Source organism: Pundamilia nyererei, unplaced genomic scaffold, assembly GCF_000239375.1.
Source record: "Pundamilia nyererei isolate P.nyererei 1_Seehausen unplaced genomic scaffold, PunNye1.0 scaffold00180, whole genome shotgun sequence".
Taxonomy (NCBI): domain Eukaryota; kingdom Metazoa; phylum Chordata; class Actinopteri; order Cichliformes; family Cichlidae; genus Pundamilia; species Pundamilia nyererei.
The window spans coordinates 145,519-172,608 of record NW_005187581.1 but is presented as its reverse complement, the minus strand read 5'-3'; the positions used below and the strand labels follow the sequence as shown (position 1 = coordinate 172,608).

Below are 27,090 nucleotides of genomic sequence, written 5' to 3'. Positions count from 1 at the left end.
TGTGTGTGTGTGTGTGTGTGTGTGTGTGTGTGTGTGTGTGTACTGTACATTAAAAGCAGGGCGTTGTGTTGATTTATTCTGGATGGATGAGTTCTGCTCCAGGAAAACTTTTTAACTTTTTATAAGCTCAGCGTAAAACTAGTGTTTTAAAAAATCTGTAGATTTGTAATAAAATGAAATGAAATGGCCACTGCAACAGAAACTACATCACTTACACAAAATTGGTGCTGTATTTGTAATACTGTACGTTAACCTCAATTATGTGTCTCGGTACAAGACAAGGTGATCAGTGCATTGCATTATTTAAAGAAGACAGATGTAAAGAAACAAAGCCAACAATGACTAAACGTGTAGTCCAGTTATCTGACTGTTTTAAAACAGCTTAAACCACACTATGATCACATCGTGAAGACAGCTGCTGAAGAAAGTTTGCATTATATTTTATGATAGGACTCCACCATCCCATGTTCTTATTTATTTATTAACATACTGCTTTGCTTTACAGACCCCTTTATTTTGGTTGTAGTGATACGTAACTTTGAACTTTAGGGCTCACCAGAGCAGCTCCTCTGCCTCCATCTCACCCTATCATAAGAATCCTCCTTTGACACACAACCTTCTGCATATCCTGCTTCTCTACATCCTTCTCTGTGATTTTTCTCTTTTCCTCCTGCCGGGCAGCTCCATCTTTAGCATCCTTTGTCCAGTAAGCCCACTATCCCTCCTTTCCATATGTCCAAACAATCCCAGCCTTACCTCTCTAACTTTGTCTCCAAAGCAGCCAACCTGAGCTATCCACTCATTTCTGATCCTGTCCATTCTGGTCACCCCCAATGAAAACCTCAGCATCTTAAACTCGCCCATCTCTAGCTGAGCCTCCTGTCTTTTTGTCACCATCACCGTTTCCAAACCATACATCATAGCAGGTCTTGCTACCATCTTGTAAGCCTTCCCTTTCACTCTTGCTGCTATCTTTCTGTAACAAATCAGCCCTGACACTCGTTTCCACTCACTCCACCCGTCCTGCACTCTCTTCTTCACCCCTCCTGTGCATTGTCTGTTGCTTTGTCTGGCTGACCCAAGATATTTAAACTCTTCCACATGCATTACCTGTACTCCTTGCAGCTGTGCTGTTAAACCTCACTCTCTTTCATTCACACACATGTATATTGTATTTGAAGACATAAAAAAAAGAAGAAGAAAATGCTTCAAACAAGACGGGGACTGCAAATCTTTTGCATAAATTTTGGTATTTTCAATATATCCCACTTAGAGGGATTGTTTGGAATGATTCTACTCGTGTATGTTTCTGCAGCAGTTTTTTCATGCAGAGCACATTTTCAAATATTTTTTCCTGTGCAAATTTTTATTCAATAATGAGCATATATACTCAGTATTATGAGGTTTCTTCTTAGATTTAGTCTTAAATAAATTCAACTGCATCTTAAGCTCTTCCTCCCTCACTGAGATTTTTGGCATCTGCTGATTACTTAATTAGCAGCTGCCTTCATAAAAGGGTGCTAAATTAATGCACATTGGAGAGATGCATATAGCATAAGATATGGTGAATTGTACGTGTTAATTTCATGTGCAAATTGGGCCCCAATTGGCAGTTATTATGCATGTAATGTTGGTTTGAACCAAAATAGAAAGGAGGTAATATTTGCCAATGTCGTCACATGTAAAATAAAAGCAAGCGGTTATTTCTTCAAACTAAAATGTTCATCGCTTTATAACAACTGTACATAAACGGAGACTCTGCATGAAACCACCTTATGTCAGTGTTTATTTTAAATACACATTGTTAATCTTCTGTTCTGTCAAAAAACTCATGAGAAATTTTCTTGCATTCAAGATAAAATATGCACTAATACTGCTTGGCATATCCTGTCATATTTACAAATTACACAGTCAGTCTCATTAACTCGATGAACTGTAAAAATGATCTTCACACCACAAAGAGTTTTCTATCTCCAGTGACCCTGGACATCTAATCAGTTCCCTGGTAAGTTAATAGAATGCAGCAGTACACAGTTACAGGCTGAACACCTCTGCTGGCCTATGCAGATTTGTCAGAATTGATATTCTACGAGGCCGCTCTGAATGGCAGATTTTTTTATGGGCAAATCCTGAATCAAATGCAATCAGAGCAAAAATAAACTTCACTGATCTGTTTATAAAATCTGCTGGGAACAATTTGCAAAATTATATAACTGATCTCAGTCTGGGTTAGAATAAAAATGCTTGACAGGTGACTTGTAGATCTCAATTCTGAAATACTGAATGGTTAGGTAGTGACTTTTTTGTTTTTTTTAGCCGGACAGCTATTGTAGAAACTCAGAGCAAAGAGGAGTAATACTGACAGACAAATAAATGCAAATATAAAAGAAGGTGAACTCTTACTATTATCCTCAACAGCGAAATGGAAGACATCAGACGTAGCGTTTTCTCCACTCCGCAACACATAGCAGACGCTCAGGCCATCGATATCCGCTGCAACAGAAAAGTAACTTTAGTTTTTTTAAAAATATATATTTTCTTTTTATGAATCTTTCTTTCGTGAAACTTTGAAGTGTCAAATCAGGTGTGAAAATTAGATCTGGAAATAAAAGCACAGTGAACTGAAAGTTTGTGCAAACAGAATAAAACTCAGTCACCTGAAATCCAACAAAGGGCAAAAAACAAAAATCAAGATGATAAGCAAACAGAATTTTTTTTAAAAAATATAAGTAATTATAGAATGCAAATGAGTGCCACTGTAGCCTGCTTTCCATTTTAAAGTCATGTCTTGCGCTGTGAAGTGAATGTGAGACGATGCACGATAAACAATATCAGTTTGCTCCAACTTAAAGCAAGGTGATGGCCAAAAGTGCTAATTTCATCGTGCAGAGATCTGTCCTTGTCAAGATTTTTTTTTTAAATACATATTTAGTAAATAAAATTTGCATTTTAAGAGTGTAAAAAAAGGCCCTTCATGTTGTGTTTCATGCTGACTACAGAAATAGCCTCAAACACACTTTGAAGTTGCATTATGGCTTGTTCAAACACTCTCTCTGTCAAATAATTGCTCAAAGATGGAAGCTGTCCCGCTCCAGTACTATATCAGCTACAGTAACAGCAGGTCTCTAGTATCACACTGATTCAGTTCCTTATCAGTACTCAGCATGAACAATTTTCCACCAGAGAAAGCATTCTGAAAGTCATGCATCCGTAATCCAGGACGATAAGGTCGCAACCTCAAATCCAAAAGAGCTCAAGCTAAAGCAACAGAATACATTTAAACCCAGAAACGGCCAACTCGGTGTTTCATCAGCGCTGAAAACCAGGTGACAGTGGATCTTTTTTTAATGACAGACAAGGCAAGAATGTTAAAACCAGGAGTTTCAGCAGGCACACAGACACACCTGTTTTTCCAACTTTTCTGAATTACAGGGCTCTGCCTACATTTCTTTTTCCCACCAGTCTCTGCAAACACCCATTACAGTACAGAAAAATCATCAAGACTGTGAAAGGGCTTTGCCCCTTCAAACCACCTCCTTTAATAATAGATGTCAGAGGAAGGAGGTTCATAAAAGTATAAACCCCCGACTCCTGCCTGGGACGAAGCTTAAGTCTGCTTCTCTTGTGCCGAACATGAAAGGTGACAAAAAATATACCTTTCATGTGATGCAAAGACTTTGTTCGCTTCCAGATTGCTGCTCATGTTTTTCAGATTATTGAGTGTCGAATCTAATCGAACGGGAGGTGCAGCCTGAGAAGGATCCTCTCTGTGGCACATACTTGAACCTGAGGGCCTTACAAATACAAAGTCAACACTGTGAACTAGGGGCACATTGTTCATTAAATATTTAAAAAGAAAGCCTCACGGGATGTGCCCTGGAAATAGGATGAGTAAATAAAGAGCGAGGGATTGTCTCTTTCACCTGACTGATTCTTCTGACGAGCCTGTTTGCTCTCTCTCTCTCTCTCTCTCTCACTCAATGTCTCACGCCCCTTCCCTCATTCGTTATTTCTCTCATGTCACCCACACATCCCCCACCCCTCCTCTTCTCTTGCCTCTTTTGCACTCTCCTCCACTTTACTTGCTCTCTCTTGCCCCTCTACTGCCCTTTGTTTCTCATCCCCACTGCACTCTTGTCTCATCTATGCCCTTTTTTTTTCCAACGACTGCAATCCTCAGAGTGGTTGTCAGAAGTGTCCATCTCCTGCAGGCTCAAGTGCTGCTTTTTTTTGGCACTGTGTTCTCACACCACGTATGAGCTTAAGCCAAGCTGTGTCATAAGCAGGTGGATTTCCTTACTTGTTGCTCTAATTGCCTCAGCGTGATATGAAATACAGCATTGATTGCATCGCTTTGAACCTCAATCAACGGCATTGTTGTCTTGAATCCCCCGCCTGTAATATCAGTCACCGAATGTGCACAAATGCAAAAGAAATGTGTTCAAACATTTAAAGCGGCACAGTGTGCTCTGCGTGTTGGTGTAAAAATGCATTTTGGTGAGAGCTCTCTGCGTTTTAACAAATTCTTTCAAATTGACTTGACCCTGGTCAAACTATCAGAATGTGCTGCAACTCAAATGCCATCCTGTCACTCGAAGCTCCGCGCTGACCTTTTCACACGATCCCCCTACTTCTGTCCTGCTTCATTTAACAGACCACTGTAGAGAACATCAGATTTGAACATTTCCCCAGAGATGCAGAAATAATAAATTATTCATCCCTAACTGTCTACAAGACATTTGTGCGAAACATCAGCCTCTAACTTTGCTCTGCTAATTATGATTTGATGAGCAAGGCACATCTAAATCAGGCGCACAAATTAACTATTGAAATTCCCAGGCCTGTACTTGTCACACGTTTGAATAATTATTACTCCATAAATTAAAGTCTTTGGTGGGCTGGAAAAATTAATCAAAACTTACACATTTGCAAGGAATTTTGATGTCTAACACTTTGCTTCTCAGGACGATCTTGTATTTAAACATATATGATTACATTTTCAAGGACAGGCATGCAGAGGTAATTTTTCTTGCTAAAAATAATAACTGATAGACTTTTCTCATAGAGTGGAATGAGCATTCTGGTTATTAGATCTGACTGATTACTAAACAAAATCAGTGCTGTTTGATCATTTCCTCCACATTCAATATTCATGCTGACACATTATAGAGCTGGTAGGTGTTTTGTTCAAAGCTTACCTTGACTGAAGGTGTTGATGGAGTTGTTGCCGTGCCCGAGATGAACGATGTAACCATGTTTTGGCTGGGTGGTGATGTGGAACAGCAGCGAGGCCGGACTGCTGTCTCTGTCCTCTGCCTTCAGCGCCTTGGAGCTGATGGGGAACCCCAGGTGACCCGTGGCCAAAATCTTCAAAGTGGGTGCACCTTTGTTTACAACAATTTGGGGGATGCCATTGTCGACTCCCACGATAGTAATCTTGAGAGTTTGAGGGCGCCTAGTCTCAAAAACAGTGTCGGGGAAAACATAAAAGTCAGTGTGTGTGCCATCGGTGACAGTAAAGGAGAGCGAGTCCTCTGATGATTCAGTTCCGTCGTGCTTGTAGCTGATGAGGTTTTCATTGAGGTCTTGTTTTGTGAAGCTGCTGATAGGTGTGGACTCGTTGTAGAGCAATTTGCCATGAACAGGAAGCTGGATGATCGTAAATTTGATCAGCTTCTCGGCTGTGTCCTGGTCTTCAGCCGTGAGCTCAAAAGGTGTTATCAGCTTAAGCTGCCCTTCTGTGACAACTAGATCATTTACAGTCACAACAGGTTTTTTGTTATCGACGTCCACAATCGAGATTCTGAATGTTCTGAAAACGGGATTGTAGCCATCAGTGACTTCAAACTCAAAACTGTCCATTTTCACCTCATCGTCTGAGGTATGAATGTAGTAAATCTTACTGCCAGCCAGTTGGAGCTGGGTAAAAGACACAATGGGAATCCCAGGAGTGTCTGTGCACTCTAAGTGGCCTCTAACAGGGGCCCTTGTGACAGTGAAAGCCAAGTTCTCATCAGGACTGTTGAGGTCAGTGGTACTTAGGAGATCAGTGGTCAGAGTCACCCTGCCACCTTCTCTCAGAGAAACACCTTTACTGACCACATCAGGGAAGACCATGTCAATGCTGTCCACTGTGATGTAGAAATAACGATCAATTAGTGGGTTTAACCCGTCAGTGACATCAAATTTGACCATGTCTCGAACGCCCTCCTGTCCACTGTGCGTGTAAACTACGAGCCCTGCATCAATTTCAACTTGCGTGAAATTCATGCCCAGCGTGATGTTTTCCAGAGACCCCGATGGGGTTTTTCTCTGCAGCAGACCCTGACCAGGCCCAAACCGGATAATATATGTAAGTGTACTGTCATCTGAATCTAAATCTGTCGCTTTGAGCACTTTGTTGCTGATTTCTTTGGTCTCCCCAATTTCCACCTCTAGACCATTATTAATGAGCATTCTGGGGGTTTCATCATCAACAGCGATGATCATAACCATGGCTGTTTTTTGAACCAAGTACTTCCCATCAGTCAGAATGACATCAAAGCTGTCCTCGATTGTCTCTGAGTCATCGTGCTCATAAATAATACTTGACGCCTCTCTAATCTGCTCTAAAGTGAAATTAGTCACCAAAATGGGGCCTGTGGCTAGCTGGTTTAAAATTGCACCATGTTTGGGAGGTTTGGAAATTATAAACACCAGCTCCTCAGATGGGATATCGGCATCAGCTCCATTCAGAATTTGTGAGTCGATGGCGATGTTCATCCCCTCCATCAAAACTATCTCTCTCAAGTAAATCTCAGGTTTTTCATCATTTGCTGGGATGATAACAATTGGGAAGAAATGGTTCTCTGAGAAATTTATACCATCAGAGCACCTAAATATGAATCTATCATCTACTGGCTCGACCCCCTTGTGAATGCTCTGCACGTAGTAGATATTTCCCTCCCTGATGTCTCTGATGGTAAAAGCACTGATAGCTGTTCCTGACCTGGACTTCTCTGAGCCTGGAGCGGGGGATATATTCTCCACATAGCCGGCAGTGGGCTGCACAATGATAGTGCAAAGGATATCATCAGTTGGAGTGTCGTTATCATCAGCGTTCAAGTGCTGAGGGCCAATGGCATATTTTTCTCCTTCAATGACACTGAACTGAATACCAACTCTGACCTCAGGGGCCTGACTGTCAACAGGAAGGATGGTGACCTGAACATGGACTCCGGTGACCTTATTGCCACCTACTGCCCAATCATCAGACATGTCACTAAGAGTCAAATTGAAGCCATCCTGCTGAGAGGTGAGACCTATCTCACCACCAGTGTGTGCATAGACAACTGCACCGTTAATTATGTCAGCCTGAGTAAACTTTGTGGTTGGGACTCCTTTAACTAATATTTCACCCATAAGGGGAGGATCTTCCACAATAAAAGTCAGCCGAAGGTCATCTGTGTCATCATCACGACCTTGAATCACATTAGTTGTTATTTCTGTGGCTCCATTTTCCAGCACCTCCATATGAGACCCGATTGTTCCCGCAGGCAAGCTGATGGTTGGAGATTCATCATCGACAGGCTTTACATTAACTTTGACCGTCACGGTCACAATATGAATTCCATCACTGACATCCAGCTGAAATTCATCGTTTACTGTCTCTTCTCCACTTTGAATATACAATAACTTTCCCTCTGAGATATCCTCAAGTCTAAAAACTCCCTTTTTTTCCAGGTCAGTGAATGCAACCTGGATCTGACCATGCTTAGGAGGCTGACTCAGAGTAAAGGTTATTTGCTCACTCTCAGTGTCGGGGTCTGTAGCATCTAGTTCAGCGATTGTGATGATATGTATGCCCCGTTCAAGCACAGTAAAGCCGGTGTTTGTGATCTGAGGAGGTTTGTTGTTAACAGACTGGAGATAGATGGTGAAAGCCCCTTCTACACTGTTTCCAGCTGTGTCTTCAACAGTATAACGAAACTGCACAACGTGGGCTGTGATTCCAAGCTCAACATCTGGGGGCTCGTAGGAGACCTTATGGTGGTTAATTTGAGCTTGTGTGAACTCTGTTACTTCAGTGGCGGAGTGGTCTGTCAGAACCAAAGAACCGAACACAACAGGGTTATTTTCATCTGTATCTGTGGGGGGCTGGATGACTGTATACTTGAGGTCACGGTCCTCAGAGTCCAAATCAGTATAGTGCAGAACTTCTTTGCTAAAGTGAGTAGGTTTGTACTCCTGAACAATCATTTGCAGGGTGATGCCAGGGACCAGCTCGGGGGGTACGTCATCGACAGGTAAAACTCGGATTATAAACACACTCTCTTCTGACAAATTAGGGGGGTCGTTGTCATCCTGGACTGTGAATGCAAACTGATCCGTGATTGCATCTGTGTTGTGAGGGCCTGTGTGCTTGTAAAACAACCTCCCATCAGTGATATCTTTCTGAAGCCACTCTGTCACCTCTTTCTCATATACTTCATCCTCAGCATTAAATTTCCAAGAGGAAGGGTCCTCAGGGGCGTCTGACTGCCTTAGGAGCAGCGTGCCAATAGAAGAAAAAGGAGGCACAATGATGAATTTAATAGTTGAGTCCTCAGAATCAATATCAGCAGCGCTGAGCATGAGGGGAGATATGGGCATCATTTGATTTTTGAACAGCATCAAACCGGTGTTGGCATTTATAATCGGTGGCTCGTCATCAGTGGGAACAATTGTAATGGGAAAGAGAAATTCAACTTCATTTTGCCCATCTGTCATTTTGAAGACAATGTTGTCGCTGTATGTGTCAGTCCCGTCGTGCTGGTACACAACAACTCCTGTTGCGAGGTCTGCGGGTGTGAAGAATTTCCTGTGAGAGCCCAGCACTGTGAGGTCCCCGTGGCGCAGCCCATCCACCACTGTGACTCTGACAGAGTCGAGGTTGTCCTCATCACTGATCTCCAAGTTGTGAGCGCTGAAGAGAGGCCGAGACTGCCCCTCATACAGCAGCTGACCTGTGTTGCGTGTCACGACAGGGGCCAGAGTGTTCATGGGCTTTACAACAATCATAAAAGCAAATGGGTCCGAGATGGCCCCGTCTGTGTCCACCACCTCAAATTCAAGCTGGAAAATCCTCTCAGTGTCTGAATCCAGGGAGGGGGGCTTATAAGCTATTTTAAGATCGCGCAAGTCTCTCTGGTAGAAGGAGGTGATGGGGAGGTTTCTGTCATCAGTGCTGACTATATAGCCTTCCTCATAAGATAAGGGGGAAGTAATATTGAAAATAAGCTTGTCTGGGTCTGACTCGGCATCTTCAGCGGCAAGCATATCAGGGGTGAGGGCGGTCATGACAAACTGGCTGACCTCCATCATCATCATGGACACAAAGCTGGGTTTGGGGGGAGTGTTCTCCTCTCCCCCTTTGATGCGAATCATAAGATGAAAATACTCCTGTTTCACTAGGTTGCCTTCCTTATCCTGCAGCTCCACAACCATGGGGACATAATCCCTGTTGGGGGATTTGCGCTGAAAAGTGTGCTCATAGCGGATATCAGCTCGCGTGAATTCATCACAGTCCATCATTGCAGAAAGTTTACCGCCATGGATGAGTTTCCCGTATCTAGGCAGCGAGTTGCTGCTGCTGCTGCTGCTGGACTGGGATGTCACCTCGCATTTGTGAGATTCTCTGTCATAAGTGAACTCTAAAATCCTCGTATCAATAGGGTTACTGATCCCTTTGAGGTTATCAACAGTCAGAGGCATGTTTTTGGTGATTAACTCGAGCTGCGTGAACATTACTTCAACCTCCATCATAAACGGAATAATGACCGTTTCGGTTTGCGCGTCATACCTGAGCTGCATCCTCACTCTGTCTTTAGCCGGACTTCTCGATCCGTGGTGGGAGTAAGTCACATCATTTGGACCAAAATCGCAGGGAAACTTTTTGGGAGACAGATGACCCGGTCTCTGCGAGAGTGGATCATTATCGAGCACGTTGATGCTGCACCGGTCGCCGGGCTGTGTCTGAATGACCAAATCATTGATTGGATCGATAAAAACCGACCTCCCGAAAGGCACGCGTATTCCGTTGTTGGCCACCAAGATAGCGTCCTCAGACAGTTCTGATCTCAGTGCATAAAATAATCCAGAGCTGTCGGACTGCGCGAAGACAATACCTGTTATGGAAAAACACAGGAGAAGTCCACAGGACAACATGTTCACCAGTTATGTGAGCTCTGCCAAGGTGCTGCTGTAACAAAGAAAATGTTTTTCCAAATGTCTGTTTTACTTAACAATATAAAAAAAAGCCCAAAACAATAGGGAGTCAGCGGGGTGCCCACGCAGTGACTCCCGTACATCTATCCGTGCGGACCCTCGACATACTCCGCGAGAATAGCGCTCAGGAGTTTTAACTTCAGCCGCTTGAGAGCCCAGCGTGAAGCGCCACCGCCCATCTCTGCACATATTGGAGGATTTTGAAGGCTTGTTAGCTCAGCCCTATCGCTAATGGGCAGTACGGCTGACAGTCACGGAGAGGTGGAGACTGGAAGATAAACTGAAGTAGACGGATTGATTATAGCTTAATTACCAAGCGTGTCCTCTTGGTAGAACTACTCCCCCAGAACGATCATAATGGAAAGACGAGTTTAAATAAAATCCTCTTTTTAAGCAGTCTGCCTAACACAGATAATATTATCATGTAATCTTTGGACATGCAGACACTGATGAAATTAAGAGAAACGGCAAGTTTATAATTGTTTATTTTCCACGGTGTGCCAGAAAAGGTCATTTCAACTCCACCAACGTTGTCATTCTTCTGGTTTTTAACTTGAGAAAGCTGTAAAAGTACGCATCATACGAGCATGTAAAATTATAGTCCTTAAACTAGTTATCTTACTAAGTGAACATTTGCTGGGACATATGCAGGCTACAGATAATTTATGTGTTCCTATACGGCAACCTATTTTTCTTTTATAAGAAATTACAGACAACCCCTTAATTCCATTGATCACTGTTGTATGCCATCTGCCCCCAATATTAATAATACATTTTAAGATTTGAGCTGTATCCCCTACTTAATGGGATATCTCCATTAGTCATTTGGTAGCTGGGCGTATTAATCCCCTGTTGGGGATATGGCCGTATTAATCCCCCCCCTCACTTGCTCTGCAGTAACTCCTCGCTTTCTGCAAAAAGTTAAAGTACGAAGAAGGTGAGGACGAATTTTTTTGCCCATTTCTTATTCATGTATGCGTTCATCCATTTATTTATTTAGCTTTATATTTTGAAGGGAATACGCAGCTCAGGGTGGACCTCAGAAAGATGACGACCTTCCCTTAAGCAAGAAAAAGCAACAATAAAACCCCACCCACTGCCCATTGATTAGAACGAATGACCCTGTCCTTGTCAGTCCAGAATAGACCGTAATACGATAAACAAAATTCCAACTATAAGCAGGAGCGCGGGGACGTGAAATACGCATTCAGCTGCCGTGGCAAGAAATATTGCAATTGTTGCTTAGAACTGGAGGGAATCTAGTGCTAGACCTTGGCGAACCTGTGAGGGGGGGTTGTTTGAAAATCTGTCAAGGCTAATTCATGAGAGAATACACCCACTTCTCCCCGTTGCTTAGCAGACTGTTTTTATGTGATCAGATTTCTAAGATTTTAACATTTATGCATTTATTTTATTGATTTTCTTTTTTTGGAACGATATTTGACGTCGCACTGGTCAAAGAAAAAATATGTTTGACATTAATAAAAGATGAGCATGCCAGGAGTTCTGTTTTGGCACGAACGAGTACACTTAACGAAAAACAAGGTCAGCGGACAAGGGGACAATCTTCATCAGCCCCATTCATAATTTATCTAATGTCACTATGAGGCAAGATCTCACAGTTGCTGTAAACCAGTTGAAGTTTTTGTGATTGTTCTGATACTGGTTATAAGTTTTGAAGATGAATATTTAAAAAGTTCCACACTTGCAAATCTGACAGCTTTGAGTCGTTAAAATCATTATACCTAAAGCTGATCCGTAGAAGAACTGCTTGTGACTGCATTTTGTTCTCGACTCTACCCAGGTTGAAGATGCCAGGTGATTAGAGGGTTTCTTCTGCTTTGTTTCTTTCAAAGTAGAAGGCACCTCCAGCTTTTCCAGCTGTCACACTCGCTGCATGCTCAAAAACACTCATCTTGTGACTTCACACGTGCATGTTAGATTCACCGCTATGGAAACTGAAATTGTACTGAATATTAAAACCCGATACTTCCGAGACACAAACTGTGACAAAGATTAAAGTGAATGCAAAGATCTTAATTAGGGAGGCAAAATAATAAGCATTGGAAAAAAAAATACATCTGGAAATTTAAGGTAATGAAAAACAACAAGAAAAAGTCCAACAATGATGGGACAGAGTTTATATCTACAGTGCAGAATTATTAGGAAAGTTGTATTTTTGAGGAATAATTTTATTATTGAACAACAACCATGTTCTCAATGAACCCAAAAAACTCATTAATATCAAAGCTGAATGTTTTTGGAAGTAGTTTTTAGTTTGTTTTTAGTTTTAGCTATGTTAGGGGGATATCTGTGTGTGCAGGTGACTATTACTGTGCATAATTATTAGGCAACTTAACAAAAAATTCAAAAAACATTTTGAATGAAACGCTTGATTGTTCGATGATCACGCTTCAGAAGCTTTGCAATTTTCAGACTGCTGCATCCCTCTGCAAGATATCTCACTATTTTTGACTTTTCTGAGCCTGTCAAGTCCTTCTTTTGACCCATTTTGCCAAAGGAAAGGATGTTGCCTAATAATTATGCACACCTGATATAGGGTGTTGATGTCATTAGACCACACCCCTTCTCATTACAGAGATGCACATCACCTAATATGCTTAATTGGTAGTAGGCTTTCGGGCCTATACAGCTTGGAGTAAGACAACATGCATGAAGAGGATGATGTGGACAAAATACTCATTTGCCTAATAATTCTGCACTCCCTGTATATATGATTCTGTTCCCATCTGACTAATTAATACAGAGAGTCCTACTCATCCCTGCAGCCCATCTCTATCACCTGCTAAGCAAAACAGAATTTTTTGGGGAAAGTTGAGGCTAATATTCATGACTTTTTCACACTGTACAGGTTGTGGGGTTCCTTGTGCACAGCAGCTGTTCTGCTATTATAAGGCCACATGTGGAGATTTTTTCTTCTTCTTTCAATTGGTACCTATATTCAGGACTTTCAGGTAATTGGGTATGCCAGTATGAGTGTTAGGTATACATCAGCTTTTTACATTTGCATAAAATTATCTGTACAAGTGCGGCTGAAAGCAAGGGAAATGCTCAGCATTGCAGTGTAATCACTGAGCCGGGAGCACACCAAGTACATTCATCTAAATCAGTTCTACATATTTGTGTCAGTCAGTATGAAAATGGATCGAAATTAGAGTCTGTAATACTTGGTCATAGGTTGTTTTTTTGTCTGGTTACCAGGCACCAATATAAATTAAAAAATTCCTGAAACATCTAAATGATAAATTCTCACTGCAAGGTGGAGTCCTTGAATTCTGACTGCACAGCACAGAGACAGTTTTGTTTGTTTACAGACACACACCACCCACATGCCACCGTCCCAGCAGAATCAAGAGGTAGGAGTTTTAATCTGTGATGCTGTGACAAAGCATGTGACAGTGAAAGTAAACAGAGTGCTTTTTAAGAAGAACAAAATGGAGATATTTTACGCTCGTGATTTATCTCTTGCTTCACAATATGCATTTGTTGATGCTCACTAGGGTTTGAGGCAAATCACAACACTGGCTCACTGTCTATGGAGGAGCTCCAGATTCTGCATCTTATTTAGAATATGCTGGCTGATTGCTTTGGGAGAAACATGCACTGATCTGAATCTGAAGTCCCTTTGTAACCTAAAGACCATATATTATTAGAAGACTTCACTCCCTGAGTGCAGTCATCATTGCGATTCCTAGAGTTTTCAAAAATATTATGGGAGCGGGGCATTTTGCCATCAGCCTTCTCTCGGGGTAAGTCCCTGAACCATCTCTTAGTTATGCTGCTATAGGCTCACACAGCTGAGTGACTTTCCATGATCCACTGAGGAGTTCTCCTACACCTTTTTTCACTTCCCGTGTGTTTATATGCAATAAGCCTTGGTTGCTGCTGGTTTTCCATGATGCACTGACTGTTTCTTTTCTTCCACAGTGGGTCTTTTGTCCTGTCTTCCTCTCATCGTTGACCAGCAGGTTAAGGTAGATGGCTGCACCTCCCTGGACCTGGTTGTGCCGAAGGTTTTTTCTCTTAAAAAGGAATTTTTCTCTCCACACTAATACCAAGAGCTTGCTCATAGGGGGTGTCTGACTGTTGGGGTTTTCTCTGTATTATTGCATAAAGCACCTTGAGGCAACTGTTTGTGTGATCTATACAAATAAAACTGAACTGAACTGACTTTGTATACACTGCATGTCATTAAGTTTTTATCTACTCTCTTCCATAGTTACCCTACCCTGCTTGTTTTTTTTTTCTTGTTAGCTCCTCATCTCTAATGAGCATAACCATCAAGACACATGGTCGCTCCAAATTTTAGACTGGTTGTGCTGGTGGTCATTTCCTGTTAAAGGGCTGTTCTTCCTCCCCACTGTTCCTCCACAAGTTCTTACTCTTTAAAGTTTATCACATACTAAGAGATTTCCTTCCATTACGGTAGGATCTTTACCATACAATACAAAGCTCCACGAGGAGATTGTTTTAGTGTTATGGTGCTGTATAAATAAACCTGAATGCAATTGAAGCTTTTGCATTCAAATGCATCAAATAAACGAGTCATAAGAAAACTAATGTATAATCAATGCACAAATTCAGTCTTGTTATTCTTTGCCACTTTATACTTATACTTCACATTGAATAGCTTTTTTTCATATCAGTAATTTAAACATAAACTTTTGTGGTACATAAATTGTTTAATGGCGTCTCCACTCGCCTGGCAACACCATCACACAGCTGTTACGTTTGTGCTTTCAACGCCCGGCATCTATGAAAGGCAGCGGGCCTCTTATCACTCTCTGTTCTGTCGCCACTATCTCCATAACCACAGAGAACATGTTTCTTCTTGAGGAAGCACACGCATAAAAGCAACAGCTCAACGTGCAAAATCACTGGTTATATGTTACTGCAGAAGATGAAACAGCTTCTCTGTCTGGGTCAGCTGAATGTGTAATAGAACCCCCCACTTGCTTCCAATTTGCACATAAGCATTCTCACAACTGCGTACATAATCACATCTGGGCTTTCTTTGTTCATATGTTACAGTCAGAAAATGTAGGTTTTCAGACGACACACCAGGAACTCTTCTCCAAACACAATCGTTAGCTCCGTTGCTGCTCTGTAATCATCAGCACAAGGACTGTGTGAGTTTACATTTACACAAAGTGCCATTCTGGTTCGAGTTTGCTGTCTCGGGAAACCGCGGGTTTGTTCCTCCATCTCACACGCTCATTTCCATTACAGATGACAATGCTCTTGCCATTCAGTTAGGGGAACAGTTAGCGTTATAAATTAGAGGGGAATTGGGTAAATATCTGTGTTTCTGTGAATTCTAGATTGATTGCCAGGCAAACTGTAAGAAATTAAAGGCTTTAAATTAAATAATTAAACTAGTTTCTGTTAGTTTTAGTTCTAGGTAGTGTACTTACAAACAAAAAGAAAAAAGAGAAGAAAGAGAAAAATCTGTCACTCAGGTTGACATTTACTGCTGAGACTTTTATCTTAAATACAGAACAGACAGTAAACAAAACTGGCTCTAATGATTTGTTTACATCTTGTGCGTGAGACTTCTTCCAGTTGGTTGGCTTTGTGACATGCCCTCTATAGAGCACATTCTCTCTATTTCATGTGATTTTACAGAGGTGATGAGTCTAATAAGGGACAAACCTGCCACACTCCATCACACATCAGACAAAGCACTCAGCTCTGAGCCCTCCAGGCAGTGTCAATTTCTGCTGGTTGTTGTCGGCTCTCGTGGCCTGTTGGAGGTGAACATTTGTTACAGTACTTCCGCAGCATTTTCTTTTTTTTTCTCCGGTGAATTACTTTATTGCAAGAGAAGAGCAGTGATTCATCCCTTTTACCGTGCTTTCAGCGCTTCCCCTTTAATTGTTTTCTATTTAATAGAATCCTTTTGGAGCAAAAGTACAGATAAGAATAGAAGGCCCACAGAGAAGAACAAATTAAAGTTGTTTATATTCCAGATATTCCTGTGTTGCACGAGCACTATCTTGCATATTTTTTGGCCACCTAATAGTATAAGCAAGTTTATCTAGGATAAAAGAAGAAAAACAACAACAACAACACACACGCACACACATTCTTCTAAATCAGTAAACGGCTTAAATGCAGTCATGACTTTCATCTAAATAAGACAAAGAAAAGACTTTTTTAATAGGCTACTGCTCTCTAGTGGTAAAACGTGGTAGGGCAGTTCAGCAATCAGCTGCTAAGTCAAGTGCTGTTACCAGATTGAGAGATTAATCTGGTAATTAATCTCGGACAGGTTCCGATTCAAAACTGAATCCTTTCTGTGCTCATTGTTTTTACCTATTAATAATGGCAGCTTGTGTTACAGAGAACTATTTAGACTGACGTTTGCATTACTGTTGCCTGAAAGTGGTAAACAAAATCAGTTGGTAACTACCTTAGACCACACACCGTACACAAAACATCTACTTGCAAGTTAATGTCAGGCCAGATTTTTAAACCTGCACTTACCAATACAGACATCTATGTAATCACTGTGTTTAACCTGCAGTGAAGAGATCCATGCTTTATGGGAACTGTGCGAAAGGACTATGTTAAGTGCAGGCATATGTATGAGAGAGACAGAGAGAGAAAGAGATGGTCTGAGTGCCTAATTATAAGATTTGAACCCTCCTAAGTGTACTAAAAGTCAGAACATGAGGTGAAGTGGGTTTGAAGGTTAACAGTCCTCCTGCTTTTCCCTGTCCACCAACACACGCTGTGGACAGAAATACACACTATGCAAATGCTTTCTGGCATTTAACATCAGTGCAACGGTGAGATCCCTGTTACTAAAGGAAGGTTGCTCACTGCAGGGACATTAGTGCTTTTTATTGCGTCAACAGTCCCTTTAGTTTGTGGCAATGCTGCACAACATGTAGACTTTCCCACAGGGAAGACGTCCAACCCTGTTTCCAGAAAAGTTTGAATGTTGCCTTAAATATACATGGGAACAGAACATGATACATACAATGTTAAAATTTAGATTTAAAAAATATGAATATGATCATTTCGAATTTGGTAAATGGCCTGTATTTGTATAGCTCTTTACTTAGTCCCTAAGGACCCCAAAGCGCTTTACATATCCAGTCATCCACCCATTCACACACACATTCACACACTGGTGATGGCAAGCTACATTGTAGCCACAGCTGCCCTGGGGCGCACTGACAGAGGCGAGGCTGCGGGACACTGGTGCCACCGGGCCCTCTGACCACCACCAGTAGGCAACGGGTGAAGTGTCTTGCCCAAGGACACAATGACCGATACTGTAGGAGCCAGGGCTCGTACAGGCAACCTTCCAATTACAAGACGAACTGCCAACTCTTGAGCCACCATCGCCACAATTTGATGCTTGTGGCACATTTCAAAAACGTTCGGTCAGTAAAAGGCGTCAGAAGCTCAAAACAAAAATCCCCTGATTAAACTCCTACCTAACAGTCAGTGCAGTTAGTCGCATGAGTGAAAAAAGAGCTTCCCAGAAATCTGAAATAAATGTATTTTCACCAAAACAAGTTGTCTTTGTGAGTTTTATTTAGCTTTTGCAAAGGGGTGAAACAAAAAATACAGAATGTGGCAGCAGCCTGCGTATTTGGCCAAGAAGAATTACAAGCACAGAGGTTTGGCCTCAAAAGTAAAAATGTGGTGGGATTTACAACTGTGTGATAGACTGCACTGCACAAGCAAATATTTCAGCATTTTCATGTTTTTCTACATTAAAAATACAAAGAATTCAGTGATTTAATAACTTGTGATATGTATCACTGAAAGATTCAGAGAACGAAGAGAAACCTCTACATGCAAATAAACAGGTGTTAGTTTCAGACCATGGGGCAACGCTGTAGAAGACAAAACGTTGTGGTAATTATTAGATGAGCTCAGAAACACTATTTGAACCCTGTGCAAACCAAGTGCAAACCTGTGAATTTAGCAATAGCAGCAGCAGTACACTGTATTCAATTTTGTCAAGAGCTAATAATCACTCACAGTAAGTTTCTGGTTTGCAACAGCAGTGCTTTGTGCTAAACGCTAACCTGACTGTGCATAAATACGCTCAATGAAAACATGAAATCACAATTTTTAGTGTAACATTTCCGTCCCCTATTTTAGGCAGTCGTCCTTTGCTTTTTAGCAATATACAACAAAAGTGTCCCGGTGCTAAAGTGAATTAAGGCATTAGTTGATTTTGTGTCATAAATAAAAATCTCAACTGATGGTGGCACAGGAAATTAAAGGATAAACTCTACTGAAAAGTAAATGAGCATCAAATTTCATGATAATCCATTCAATTTTACTAAAAGCCTGAGTATCAGCCAAGGCTGTTCTAAAGATAAAGTCGGGGGATGATCTGAGGATCCATTGTCTAGGCAGCATGGGTGTCCAATCTACTCCAGAGTATTTGTGGAGCTCTAAACTGCTCTGGCTGCACACTCTCACAGCATACTATCGCTGAGCGCACATGAACTGCTGTTGGAAAACTACACTGGCTGAGCCTGCTTTTTCTGTTTTGTCCAAGCTGATGGAGTGCACATTGCCCGTGGCTGTTGTGCCCTTAAAATACACTCTCTAAGCAATTTATTAATACCTACACAACCCCTCTGCACACATAGTTGCAGAAAGTTGTTGCACAGATGGAAGTGATGCAAAGAAACTGGGGAAAATAAAAAATTAACTCTAGGACTGCCTTGCAGGTTCAAGAGTGGACAACCAGTCAGATTCATACAAGACATTCATTTCAGTTAGCTGTTGTGTTGAATCACGTTATTGGTTGATAACACCGTAACATACGATGTGTGTCACTGCTGATTAATACATTTTTCAGTTGAATGAAAAGTAAAATGGTAGACCTAGTATGTTTGCATCATGACATGTAGTGGTTGCCATAAAAGACATAAAAGTTGATTCGTTTAATACCAAACACACTGAGTATTAAATGCAGGCAGTCTGACAGCGGTAAGAAATCTGTTCATTCATTTCACGGCAAAAACTTGTTAAAATAGGACAATACTGTAGTCATCGGACCATCTTCACCTCCTGTGTAATAATAGATGAAACAACCTATCAGACACACACCAGGGGTGACAAAGAGAATTGTTGTTAAGCCAACTGAACCCATCATATTTATGGTTCTTACAGTAGGTTTCCTTTGGATCCTTTTTGGATATATTTTTAAGATGACATGTCATACATACACTGACAGGACAATTAATATTTAAAGAATTATTTGGGCTTACTTTCAAAATATAACTTGAATATATTCCTTGAATTTATTCACACTTGAGAAGAGAAACAAATAATTACTGCCAAACCATGACGTGACACGACAAACAGCGAGCGTTTTGTTAAAAAGAAAGAAAAGAAACTGAGGAAGATTAAACCTGGCAAATTAGGGCTTTCAACCAGCTGCCATACTAAATTTATGACAGAAGGGGGCAGAATCAGGTCATTCATATAATTAAATAATCTTGATGTGATGCCTCAACTGGTTTTCCTCATGTTTCCTAATGTGTGACACTCTTTTCCCAGGGGGTGTGGACTTTGTGATTGAGGTTCTAGTTCAGCTGGGACTAAACTAGAACTACACGGTTTGCAGACTGAGCTGTATATCCACATGTTTTAGAGACTGATGTGTGAGAATGGGGGTGAAAATTAGCTGGACGGGATGACGGAGAGAATCTCTTTCCATTCCCTGGCTCCTGGTTTCTTTATCTGGCTCACTGACCTGTGGCCACAGTGATGATCTTGTCTGCACGGTGAATTGAAAGATCACCAGATCTCATTTTAGATTGGCCGCCTTTACTCGGTGGCTGCACACTCAACATGTCATTTATGAAGCAGGTTGAGCGCAAACGATTGGGGGAAAGAGGGCAGCAGACCAGTGCATGGGGGAAACCCATTTCATAGCAAATGGGCTTTTCGCCGTCACGCAGACACAGACACAGTGTCAGGCACAGCCGCTGAGACCAGTCAGCACTACGCTGTCAGCCCGTGTCAGCTCCCAGTTCCCCGTTTGTCTCTTTATGTCTGTCATCTTTATATCAAGAGACTAAAAATACAGCTGGAGACCTCAAACTGTTTCCTAACTCTGTTCAAGACAAATCAATCAATCACTGGGACATGTCCAATCTTTGTGAGTGTTAATAATCTTAATATCAGTGGTTTGCAAATGAACTGTTACCTCCTCATACATCATCAATCACAGTCTCTCACATCTTTTAAATACAACTGTACACCACAAATGCTGTTATCAAAAACTCAGTATTCTCTGTTATCATTTCAGTGGCCTAACTGTTTACAGTGAGCTAAACCAGTGGCTATTTAAGACAGAGCCATGGCTTTAAAATTGCAAAGAGAAAATCTCAAATGGAGAATTCTGCAGCTTTTAAAGCATTTATCAAATTTGATGTGTTATCCTGTACCTGCACCTTTTTTTTTCTTTTTTTTTTTTAAATGTCTTGATTTGAAATCTAAATGAATTTGGAAAATTCAAAGAGTGAGTTTTCTAGGAGTTTGGCTAAAGACATCCCAATTTGACACCCACTAAAGTGTCTCCCCTGAGTCTTTATATTCCACAGCAGAGGCAACAGACCGAACTGTATGAACTGCCTTTTGATTGTCTCGTCTCTACAATGGACCTGCTGAAGCCAGCTACAGCTGATAAAGTGGTGGTAGGAGCTATTTAGTTTGTTGATTAAAAAGCAGAACTCATCAGAGAGTTGTATATTTTAAATTTAGTTTAAAATATCCAAACCCTGTTATTTAGTTTATCTCCTCGTTTCGATTAGTTTACTAACTGCATTATTTTAAAAGAGCAGAGAAACACCAGGAGGCTCTCATATTTCATAGAGCCTGTTAAAGGACCAGCATGCATGAGGGGCCTATTTTTTCCAGAGTAATAGAACCCACAGGACAAACTATTTTTTTTTGTTCTATTGTTTGCTTGCTCGCATTTGATAAATAACCCAGAAAACATATAGAACAAGTTTGTAATAGACTTCTTTTGCCCAAGTACGATACCCACAGTGCATCAGTGCCTCTTAAGTTAGGTTTGACTTTGGGGCACAGTTCAGCCTGCAGCTGACTCGGGACATGGAGCTCAATTAATGCGATTACGAGACTTTTTTTGCTTCTCAGAAATATTAAACCAGAGCATCCACTCTGTTTAACTGTGAAATTTTAATTTCATGCTTTAAAGAGCACAAATTCAGGTGTGAAATGAGCTGATCTCTTACCTTTTTTTTTTCTTTTTTTCTTTAAGTTTCATCTTATTCGGTTTAGTCAGCATGCAAAATGATCATGTATTGATCTTGGCCTAAAGACTATTCACCCGTTTAAAAACTACAAAAAAATGTACTCTTTTTTTTACCCCGTCAGGAACACATGTATGAGAAATATCTGCAGCAATTAAGCAATTTTCAACCACCAACATTGCAACGCTGGGAGATAACATCTGCTGCATTCAGGGCACTCTGCGGTCGACTCCAATTTAAGAAGCAAATTTCTGCTGTGCCCAGCAGTGATTTTGATTAAAACAGAAAAGCAAATCCATTTGCAATGGCCCTCATACTCCTCCCCCCCCATCCCAGCCTGCATCCTAACAAATGGTGAGACACAACCGTAAGCTTTCTCTTGTGTATTACACCACGCACACTCCATTATTCACCCCAGCCTATTTTTCTTTACAAAGTGTGAATTGTATTTCTTTTTGGGGGGTTGAGAAACTGAACCAATTCAGAAACAAATGATGCAGACCTTCTCAAATGAAAATGATTAATGCGGAGAGGATAGTCAGCTGCTTCTTTGCATTAATCAGTTAATAAAGCACATTTCATAAAGGAAAAAACACGGACTGGTCTGTTAGTCATGTTGTTTTGGGTGGAAATAATCAAGGAGGCTTGATATTAAGACACAATTTCTGTTTACTTGTTTTTCAAACTGCGACACTGTCAAAAAGAGAAGCCACATGACAAACGACTGCAAACACGTGACATTTATTTCCAAGATGAAAATCCGTGTTACCAGTGGCTGATGAATCTTATTGATAGCTACTCAGACACATCTCGATGCCAATTTTAATCTAAGCTCTTTGGACGCTTGGCTTGTTTTATCAACACCTGCTTTATCAGTTCATAATCAGGCAGCATTATTCAGTGGAGATTTTCTATATTTATTGTGTGTAGGTGCGCAGTGTGTGATTTCAAGTGGGGGGATGAGTGCATTTGATGCTCGAATGTAACCTGAGAGAGGGCAGCAAAGAGCCATATGTTTGAACAGATTGATTTAACAGTTTCATGCTTTAATCAGAAGCTGTGTTGGATCGACTCAAAGACAAATCTGGTCCCCAGGACAACTGCAGCATCTGTTTGAAGAACACTGCTCTGACACAAGGTGCCTGATTAGCACAGATAAAGTCACCAGTCGCTTAATGAAGCACTTAACAGCATCCTTTGTAGATATTATTACCAATTCCAGTACATACAAAAGTAACGCTGCACTGAGCATGTGCTGTTGGTCATATGGATTCTTTATTGTCATTTACAAAGATACAAAAGTCAGCTGACTCAGTTGTTTGCTGATCTTTCCTGGGATGTAGATGCTGTGTTGTGTGAATTCATTACTCTCTTACTCTCTCCTGATGTTACTCCAAACTTTTGAACACAGGGAACATGCGCACGTCATCAATGTGTTTAAATATACTCTCATGTGAGTCACTGTCAGTGGTGGGCCAGAAAATAAAAATGATACACGCTGAGGTGTTTCCTGGGTCTCGAGCGTTACATGAATCTGCCGCGTGAGTCATTATGCCGATGTCGACGAGGAAAAGCAGCATCAGTCTCCTTGTCCTCCCACTCTGTCTCTTGGAATGAGGCGAAGCTCTGAGCCGTGCTTCAGAAACACATTTCCTGCAACACAAGGCAGAGCACTATATAAAGATCATGGTTCATAATCAGTGTGCTTTAATAAGGGGTTTTATTGTCACCAAAGCTGCCAACAACATGTCAACTCACCAGCTGGGAGAGAAACTTGACAAAAAAGCATGCAATCTCTGACTCAAAGTCTTGGATTCGATTACAACTTGCACACAGATTCAGTCTTCACACAGACGCTTCGAGCTGGAACGATCACTAAACTGACAGATGAAAAAAAATCCTAGTGCCTAATTTTCAGCTCTTCAGTCAGCCTACATAAACCAATTATTAAAAAAAGAAAGGAATGGATGTTAACAAGAGCATGCATTTTAAGCAGTTCTTATTGGCATATGTGCACCTTTGCTATTTTCCAAAAGAAGTGTGATTTTAACCTTAGAAAGCATGTCGGGGAAAAAAGAACTTGACAGATTGATTTCCACCATCTCAGTCCTGTAAACAGGAGGTGGCGTGGCTGCAGTGGGTGAAAAAAAGCCAATCGGACAGAGGTTTCTGAACTGCTGCTATTCTTGGCAGCACAGCGCATGAGTGTAATTCGGATAAAAAGCTGAATGCCCACCAATGTCCTTCCTCAGCAGAAGAGACCCAATGCATAAGGAGAAGTAGGCCAAACTTCTACAGTTCTGATCACATTCAACATATAATATAAATGTGACAAGATCTCAGAGTATGACCAGTGGTGATGAAGTCCTGCAATTCTTTGTAAAGAGACTGGCTGAATGATTAGTAAGATTTTCAATACTTGCTTATCAAGGTAGCACTGTGACATCTCTGCCCTCCCAAATTCACATCTAACTTGTAAGAGCCAAAACCAACCAACACCATTTTTTTTTTAAGTAAATCAAAGACAACCTCATTAAAAACAAATTTCAGCTACCAAACAAATGGAAGATTGTTCAGGTGGTTGCAGTAGACTCAGATCAGTTAGACAGAGAACATTAATATCAGGCTGCACTCTCTTTTGCCTGCAGAGCTGTCTTAATTCTTCCAAGTCATAGATTTAACAAGGTGCAAAAAACATTCCCTAGAAAATTTTGGTCCACCTTGACATGATGCTATCAGACAATTGTTGCAGATTGGTTGGTTCATAACTCTCCCATTCCATCACATCCCAAATATACTCTATTGGATTTAGATTTGGTGACTGATGAGGCCATTTAAGAACAGTCTACTCATTCGAATGTTCAAGAAACCAGCTGAGAGGATTGGAGCTTTGACATGACGTGTTATCCTGTAAAGTGTGCGTGTTAGTCCCCATAGGGAAATAGTTCCTCTGCATTTAACCCATTCACCCAGTGAAGCAGTGGGCAGCCACCAGTGCAGCGCCCGGGGAGCAGTGTGTAGGGATGGTACCTTGCTTAGGGGTACCTCAGGGTAGCCGTTCAGTGGAGTTGAACCCCCGACCTTCCGATCATGGGGCCACCACTCTACCTACTGAGCTATCCCTGCCCCCTTCCTGCTGGAAGCAGCCATCAGAAGAACAATACACTGTGCTCATAAAGAGATCAGCAATGCTCAATAAGCAATGCTCAGTTGATACTAACAGCTCCAAAGTGTCCCAGGAAAATATCTCCCCACCAACACCAGCTTGAACCACTGAAAATATGCAGTGTGGATCCATACTTTCATATTTATGATACATTCTTACCCGGCCATCCGAATACTGCAGCAGAAATCAAGACTCACACCAGGCAATGCTTTTCTACATACCTTGGTTGTAACAAACCTTTACTTGAGATACTGTCGACTTCTTATCTGCTCAAAGCAGTCTGGCCATTCTCCTCTGACCTCCGGCATCAACAAAGCATTTTCACCCACACGTGAAATATCAAGTGATACTCAAAGCATTTCTTCTCTCTTTCAGACCATTCTCAGTAATCCCTAGGCTGTGTAGGAAAATCTCAGTAATCAGCAGTTCCTGAAATACTCAGATCAGCCCCTTCTGGGACCAACAACCATGCCCCAAAGTCACCTAAATCACTTTTCTTTTCCTGTTCCTGATGTTTGCTCAGCAGTTTGTCTTGATCATGTCTACATCCCTATAAGCACTGAGCTGCTGCCATGTAATTGGTTGATCAGAGATTTGCATTATTGGACAGATAAACAGTTAAACCTAACAAAGTGTCTGTTGGATGTATATTTGATGATGCTGTAGCATAATAAAGTTAAACACTTAATGTGCTCTATATGCAACTATTGTACTCATATTCTAAGGTAGCGCAGATTTGTGATGGGACTCTCATTGTCATGTTAGATTCAGGTGCATAATAGTTTGCAATAACTTGAGAACAAGGCAAGAAAACAGTTAATTTTATTTATTAATATGTAAAAACAGACTTAAACGACCCAAATTTAATTAGAAATGACTGATCACAAAGTGAGCAAGAAAATACAAGGTAATTCTTACTGTATTTTCTTGCTCTCTTTCTGGAACCATGCACAGTTACATTCCATTGAGTATTAGCAGAAATACTGGTGGTGACCAGTGGTAGCCCCCAGGCTCCCAGTAGATGCACCTATGGTTTCAATTTCAAAATCCTATCTTGCCTTGTTCTCAAGTTATTGCGTTTGCAAGGTTTTCAGAAAACGACCGCTGACCTTCAGGCCAATGTCACTGAGATTTGAACACGTCCGAGATATAAAGCATAATGATTCATACTTTGTTCAAGAACTGTATTAATTGCTTAGGCTATTTATGATTTGACAAAAGCAGTCTGACAAGTGTCAACAAGCTTAAAAGAAAGCCCAGAGGTCATTTGCATATTAATACAACAGATGGAGAACATGTGACCTTAAATCACCTTGAGGATCAAAGTATTTCTAATACTTAAAAAAAGAAAAGAAAAAAGAAAAACATACATAAGAACACAAGAACTCACCTGCAGTCTGAGCCGGGTTGATTCCTATTCCATCTGCAAAGCAAACATTAAAATGAGAATGTAAACAGAAAATGCAGAAAATACAAGAAAAAAACTGTTATCCAAAAGACAAGCAAAGAAATAAGAAATAAAATTTATTCAATAACTGCTTCATTTGTAATAACAGTTCACTCAGCAGCACAACTGACAGCAAAGAGATCTATCTGGAACAATGACAGACGAGCCATTTTTCTTTTGATAAATTTAAAACTTATCTTTGACCGTATCATCACTTCAGTCATTTTAACACAAACCTTATCTTTATGTTATCTGTCAACACAATATGTCCCCAAGAAAGTAATCTTCCTGTGATTTAAAATACAATTAAGTTCACTAGTCTAACCCTGTCAGAACAGAGCAGAAGAAAACGACGTCGCCAGCAATCTGCTCTTCGATTGCTGGAGTACAATGAAAAAGCCAACAATTTTTCTCCTAACACCCATCAAGGCAATTTAGTGTCATTTGCTCTGGTAATTTCTAAGAGTGTGGCTATAAGATCAATAACGTGTTGTGTAACTGGAGGAATCCAGCTGAAAATTTAGGCTCAGATTATTTCAGACATCCATCTGTTCGGTATGTGTTCTGCCTTTTAGAAAAGAATCTGTTGACCTAACAACTTATTGCATGCCCGAGAAAGTACTTGCAGAGGTTCAATATTTTACCAGAAAATGTATTTTATTGATACTTTTCATATCTTTTCTTGTCTTTGAGAGTTGGCTGAAATGACAGCAGCACGAACATTTATCCAAGCATGCATTTTACTTGTCCTACTCATACTCTGTGGACAAACTGCTCACTGTCAAAATAAATACAAAGGTAAGTGGCACAGAAACTTGTGCAACTGGTTTGTCATGAATACTTGAACATGAAAAGACATTAAAAATAGTCAGGCTAATGGTTCTGAATTTGAAATAGGGCTGCCACGATTTGTCGACTAGTCACGATTACGTCGACTATCAAAATCG

The 27,090-nt window shown here is 41.0% G+C and overlaps 2 protein-coding genes across 3 annotated transcripts in view; both read right to left on the bottom strand.

The window, feature by feature from the left end:
• frem2a (FRAS1 related extracellular matrix 2a) overlaps positions 1-10,270 on the bottom strand; it is a 67,950-nt gene extending 57,680 nt beyond the window's left edge. For both annotated transcript variants that reach the window (XM_005746569.1, XM_005746571.1), the window contains exons 1-2: positions 5,199-10,270; positions 2,404-2,493 (exon numbers count right to left, since the gene is read on the bottom strand). In XM_005746569.1, the coding sequence (XP_005746626.1) occupies positions 2,404-2,493; positions 5,199-10,185 (5,077 nt within the window). In that variant the 5' untranslated portion in view covers positions 10,186-10,270. The remainder of the gene's footprint in view (positions 1-2,403; positions 2,494-5,198) is intronic.
• Positions 10,271-22,181: 11,911 nt separating this feature from the next.
• The window catches only part of ufm1 (ubiquitin-fold modifier 1), a 16,155-nt gene continuing 11,246 nt past the window's right edge, over positions 22,182-27,090 (bottom strand). The window contains exons 5-6 of the mRNA XM_005746567.1: positions 26,087-26,119; positions 22,182-23,183 (exon numbers count right to left, since the gene is read on the bottom strand). Of these exons, the coding sequence (XP_005746624.1) occupies positions 23,110-23,183; positions 26,087-26,119 (107 nt within the window). The 3' untranslated portion in view covers positions 22,182-23,109. The remainder of the gene's footprint in view (positions 23,184-26,086; positions 26,120-27,090) is intronic.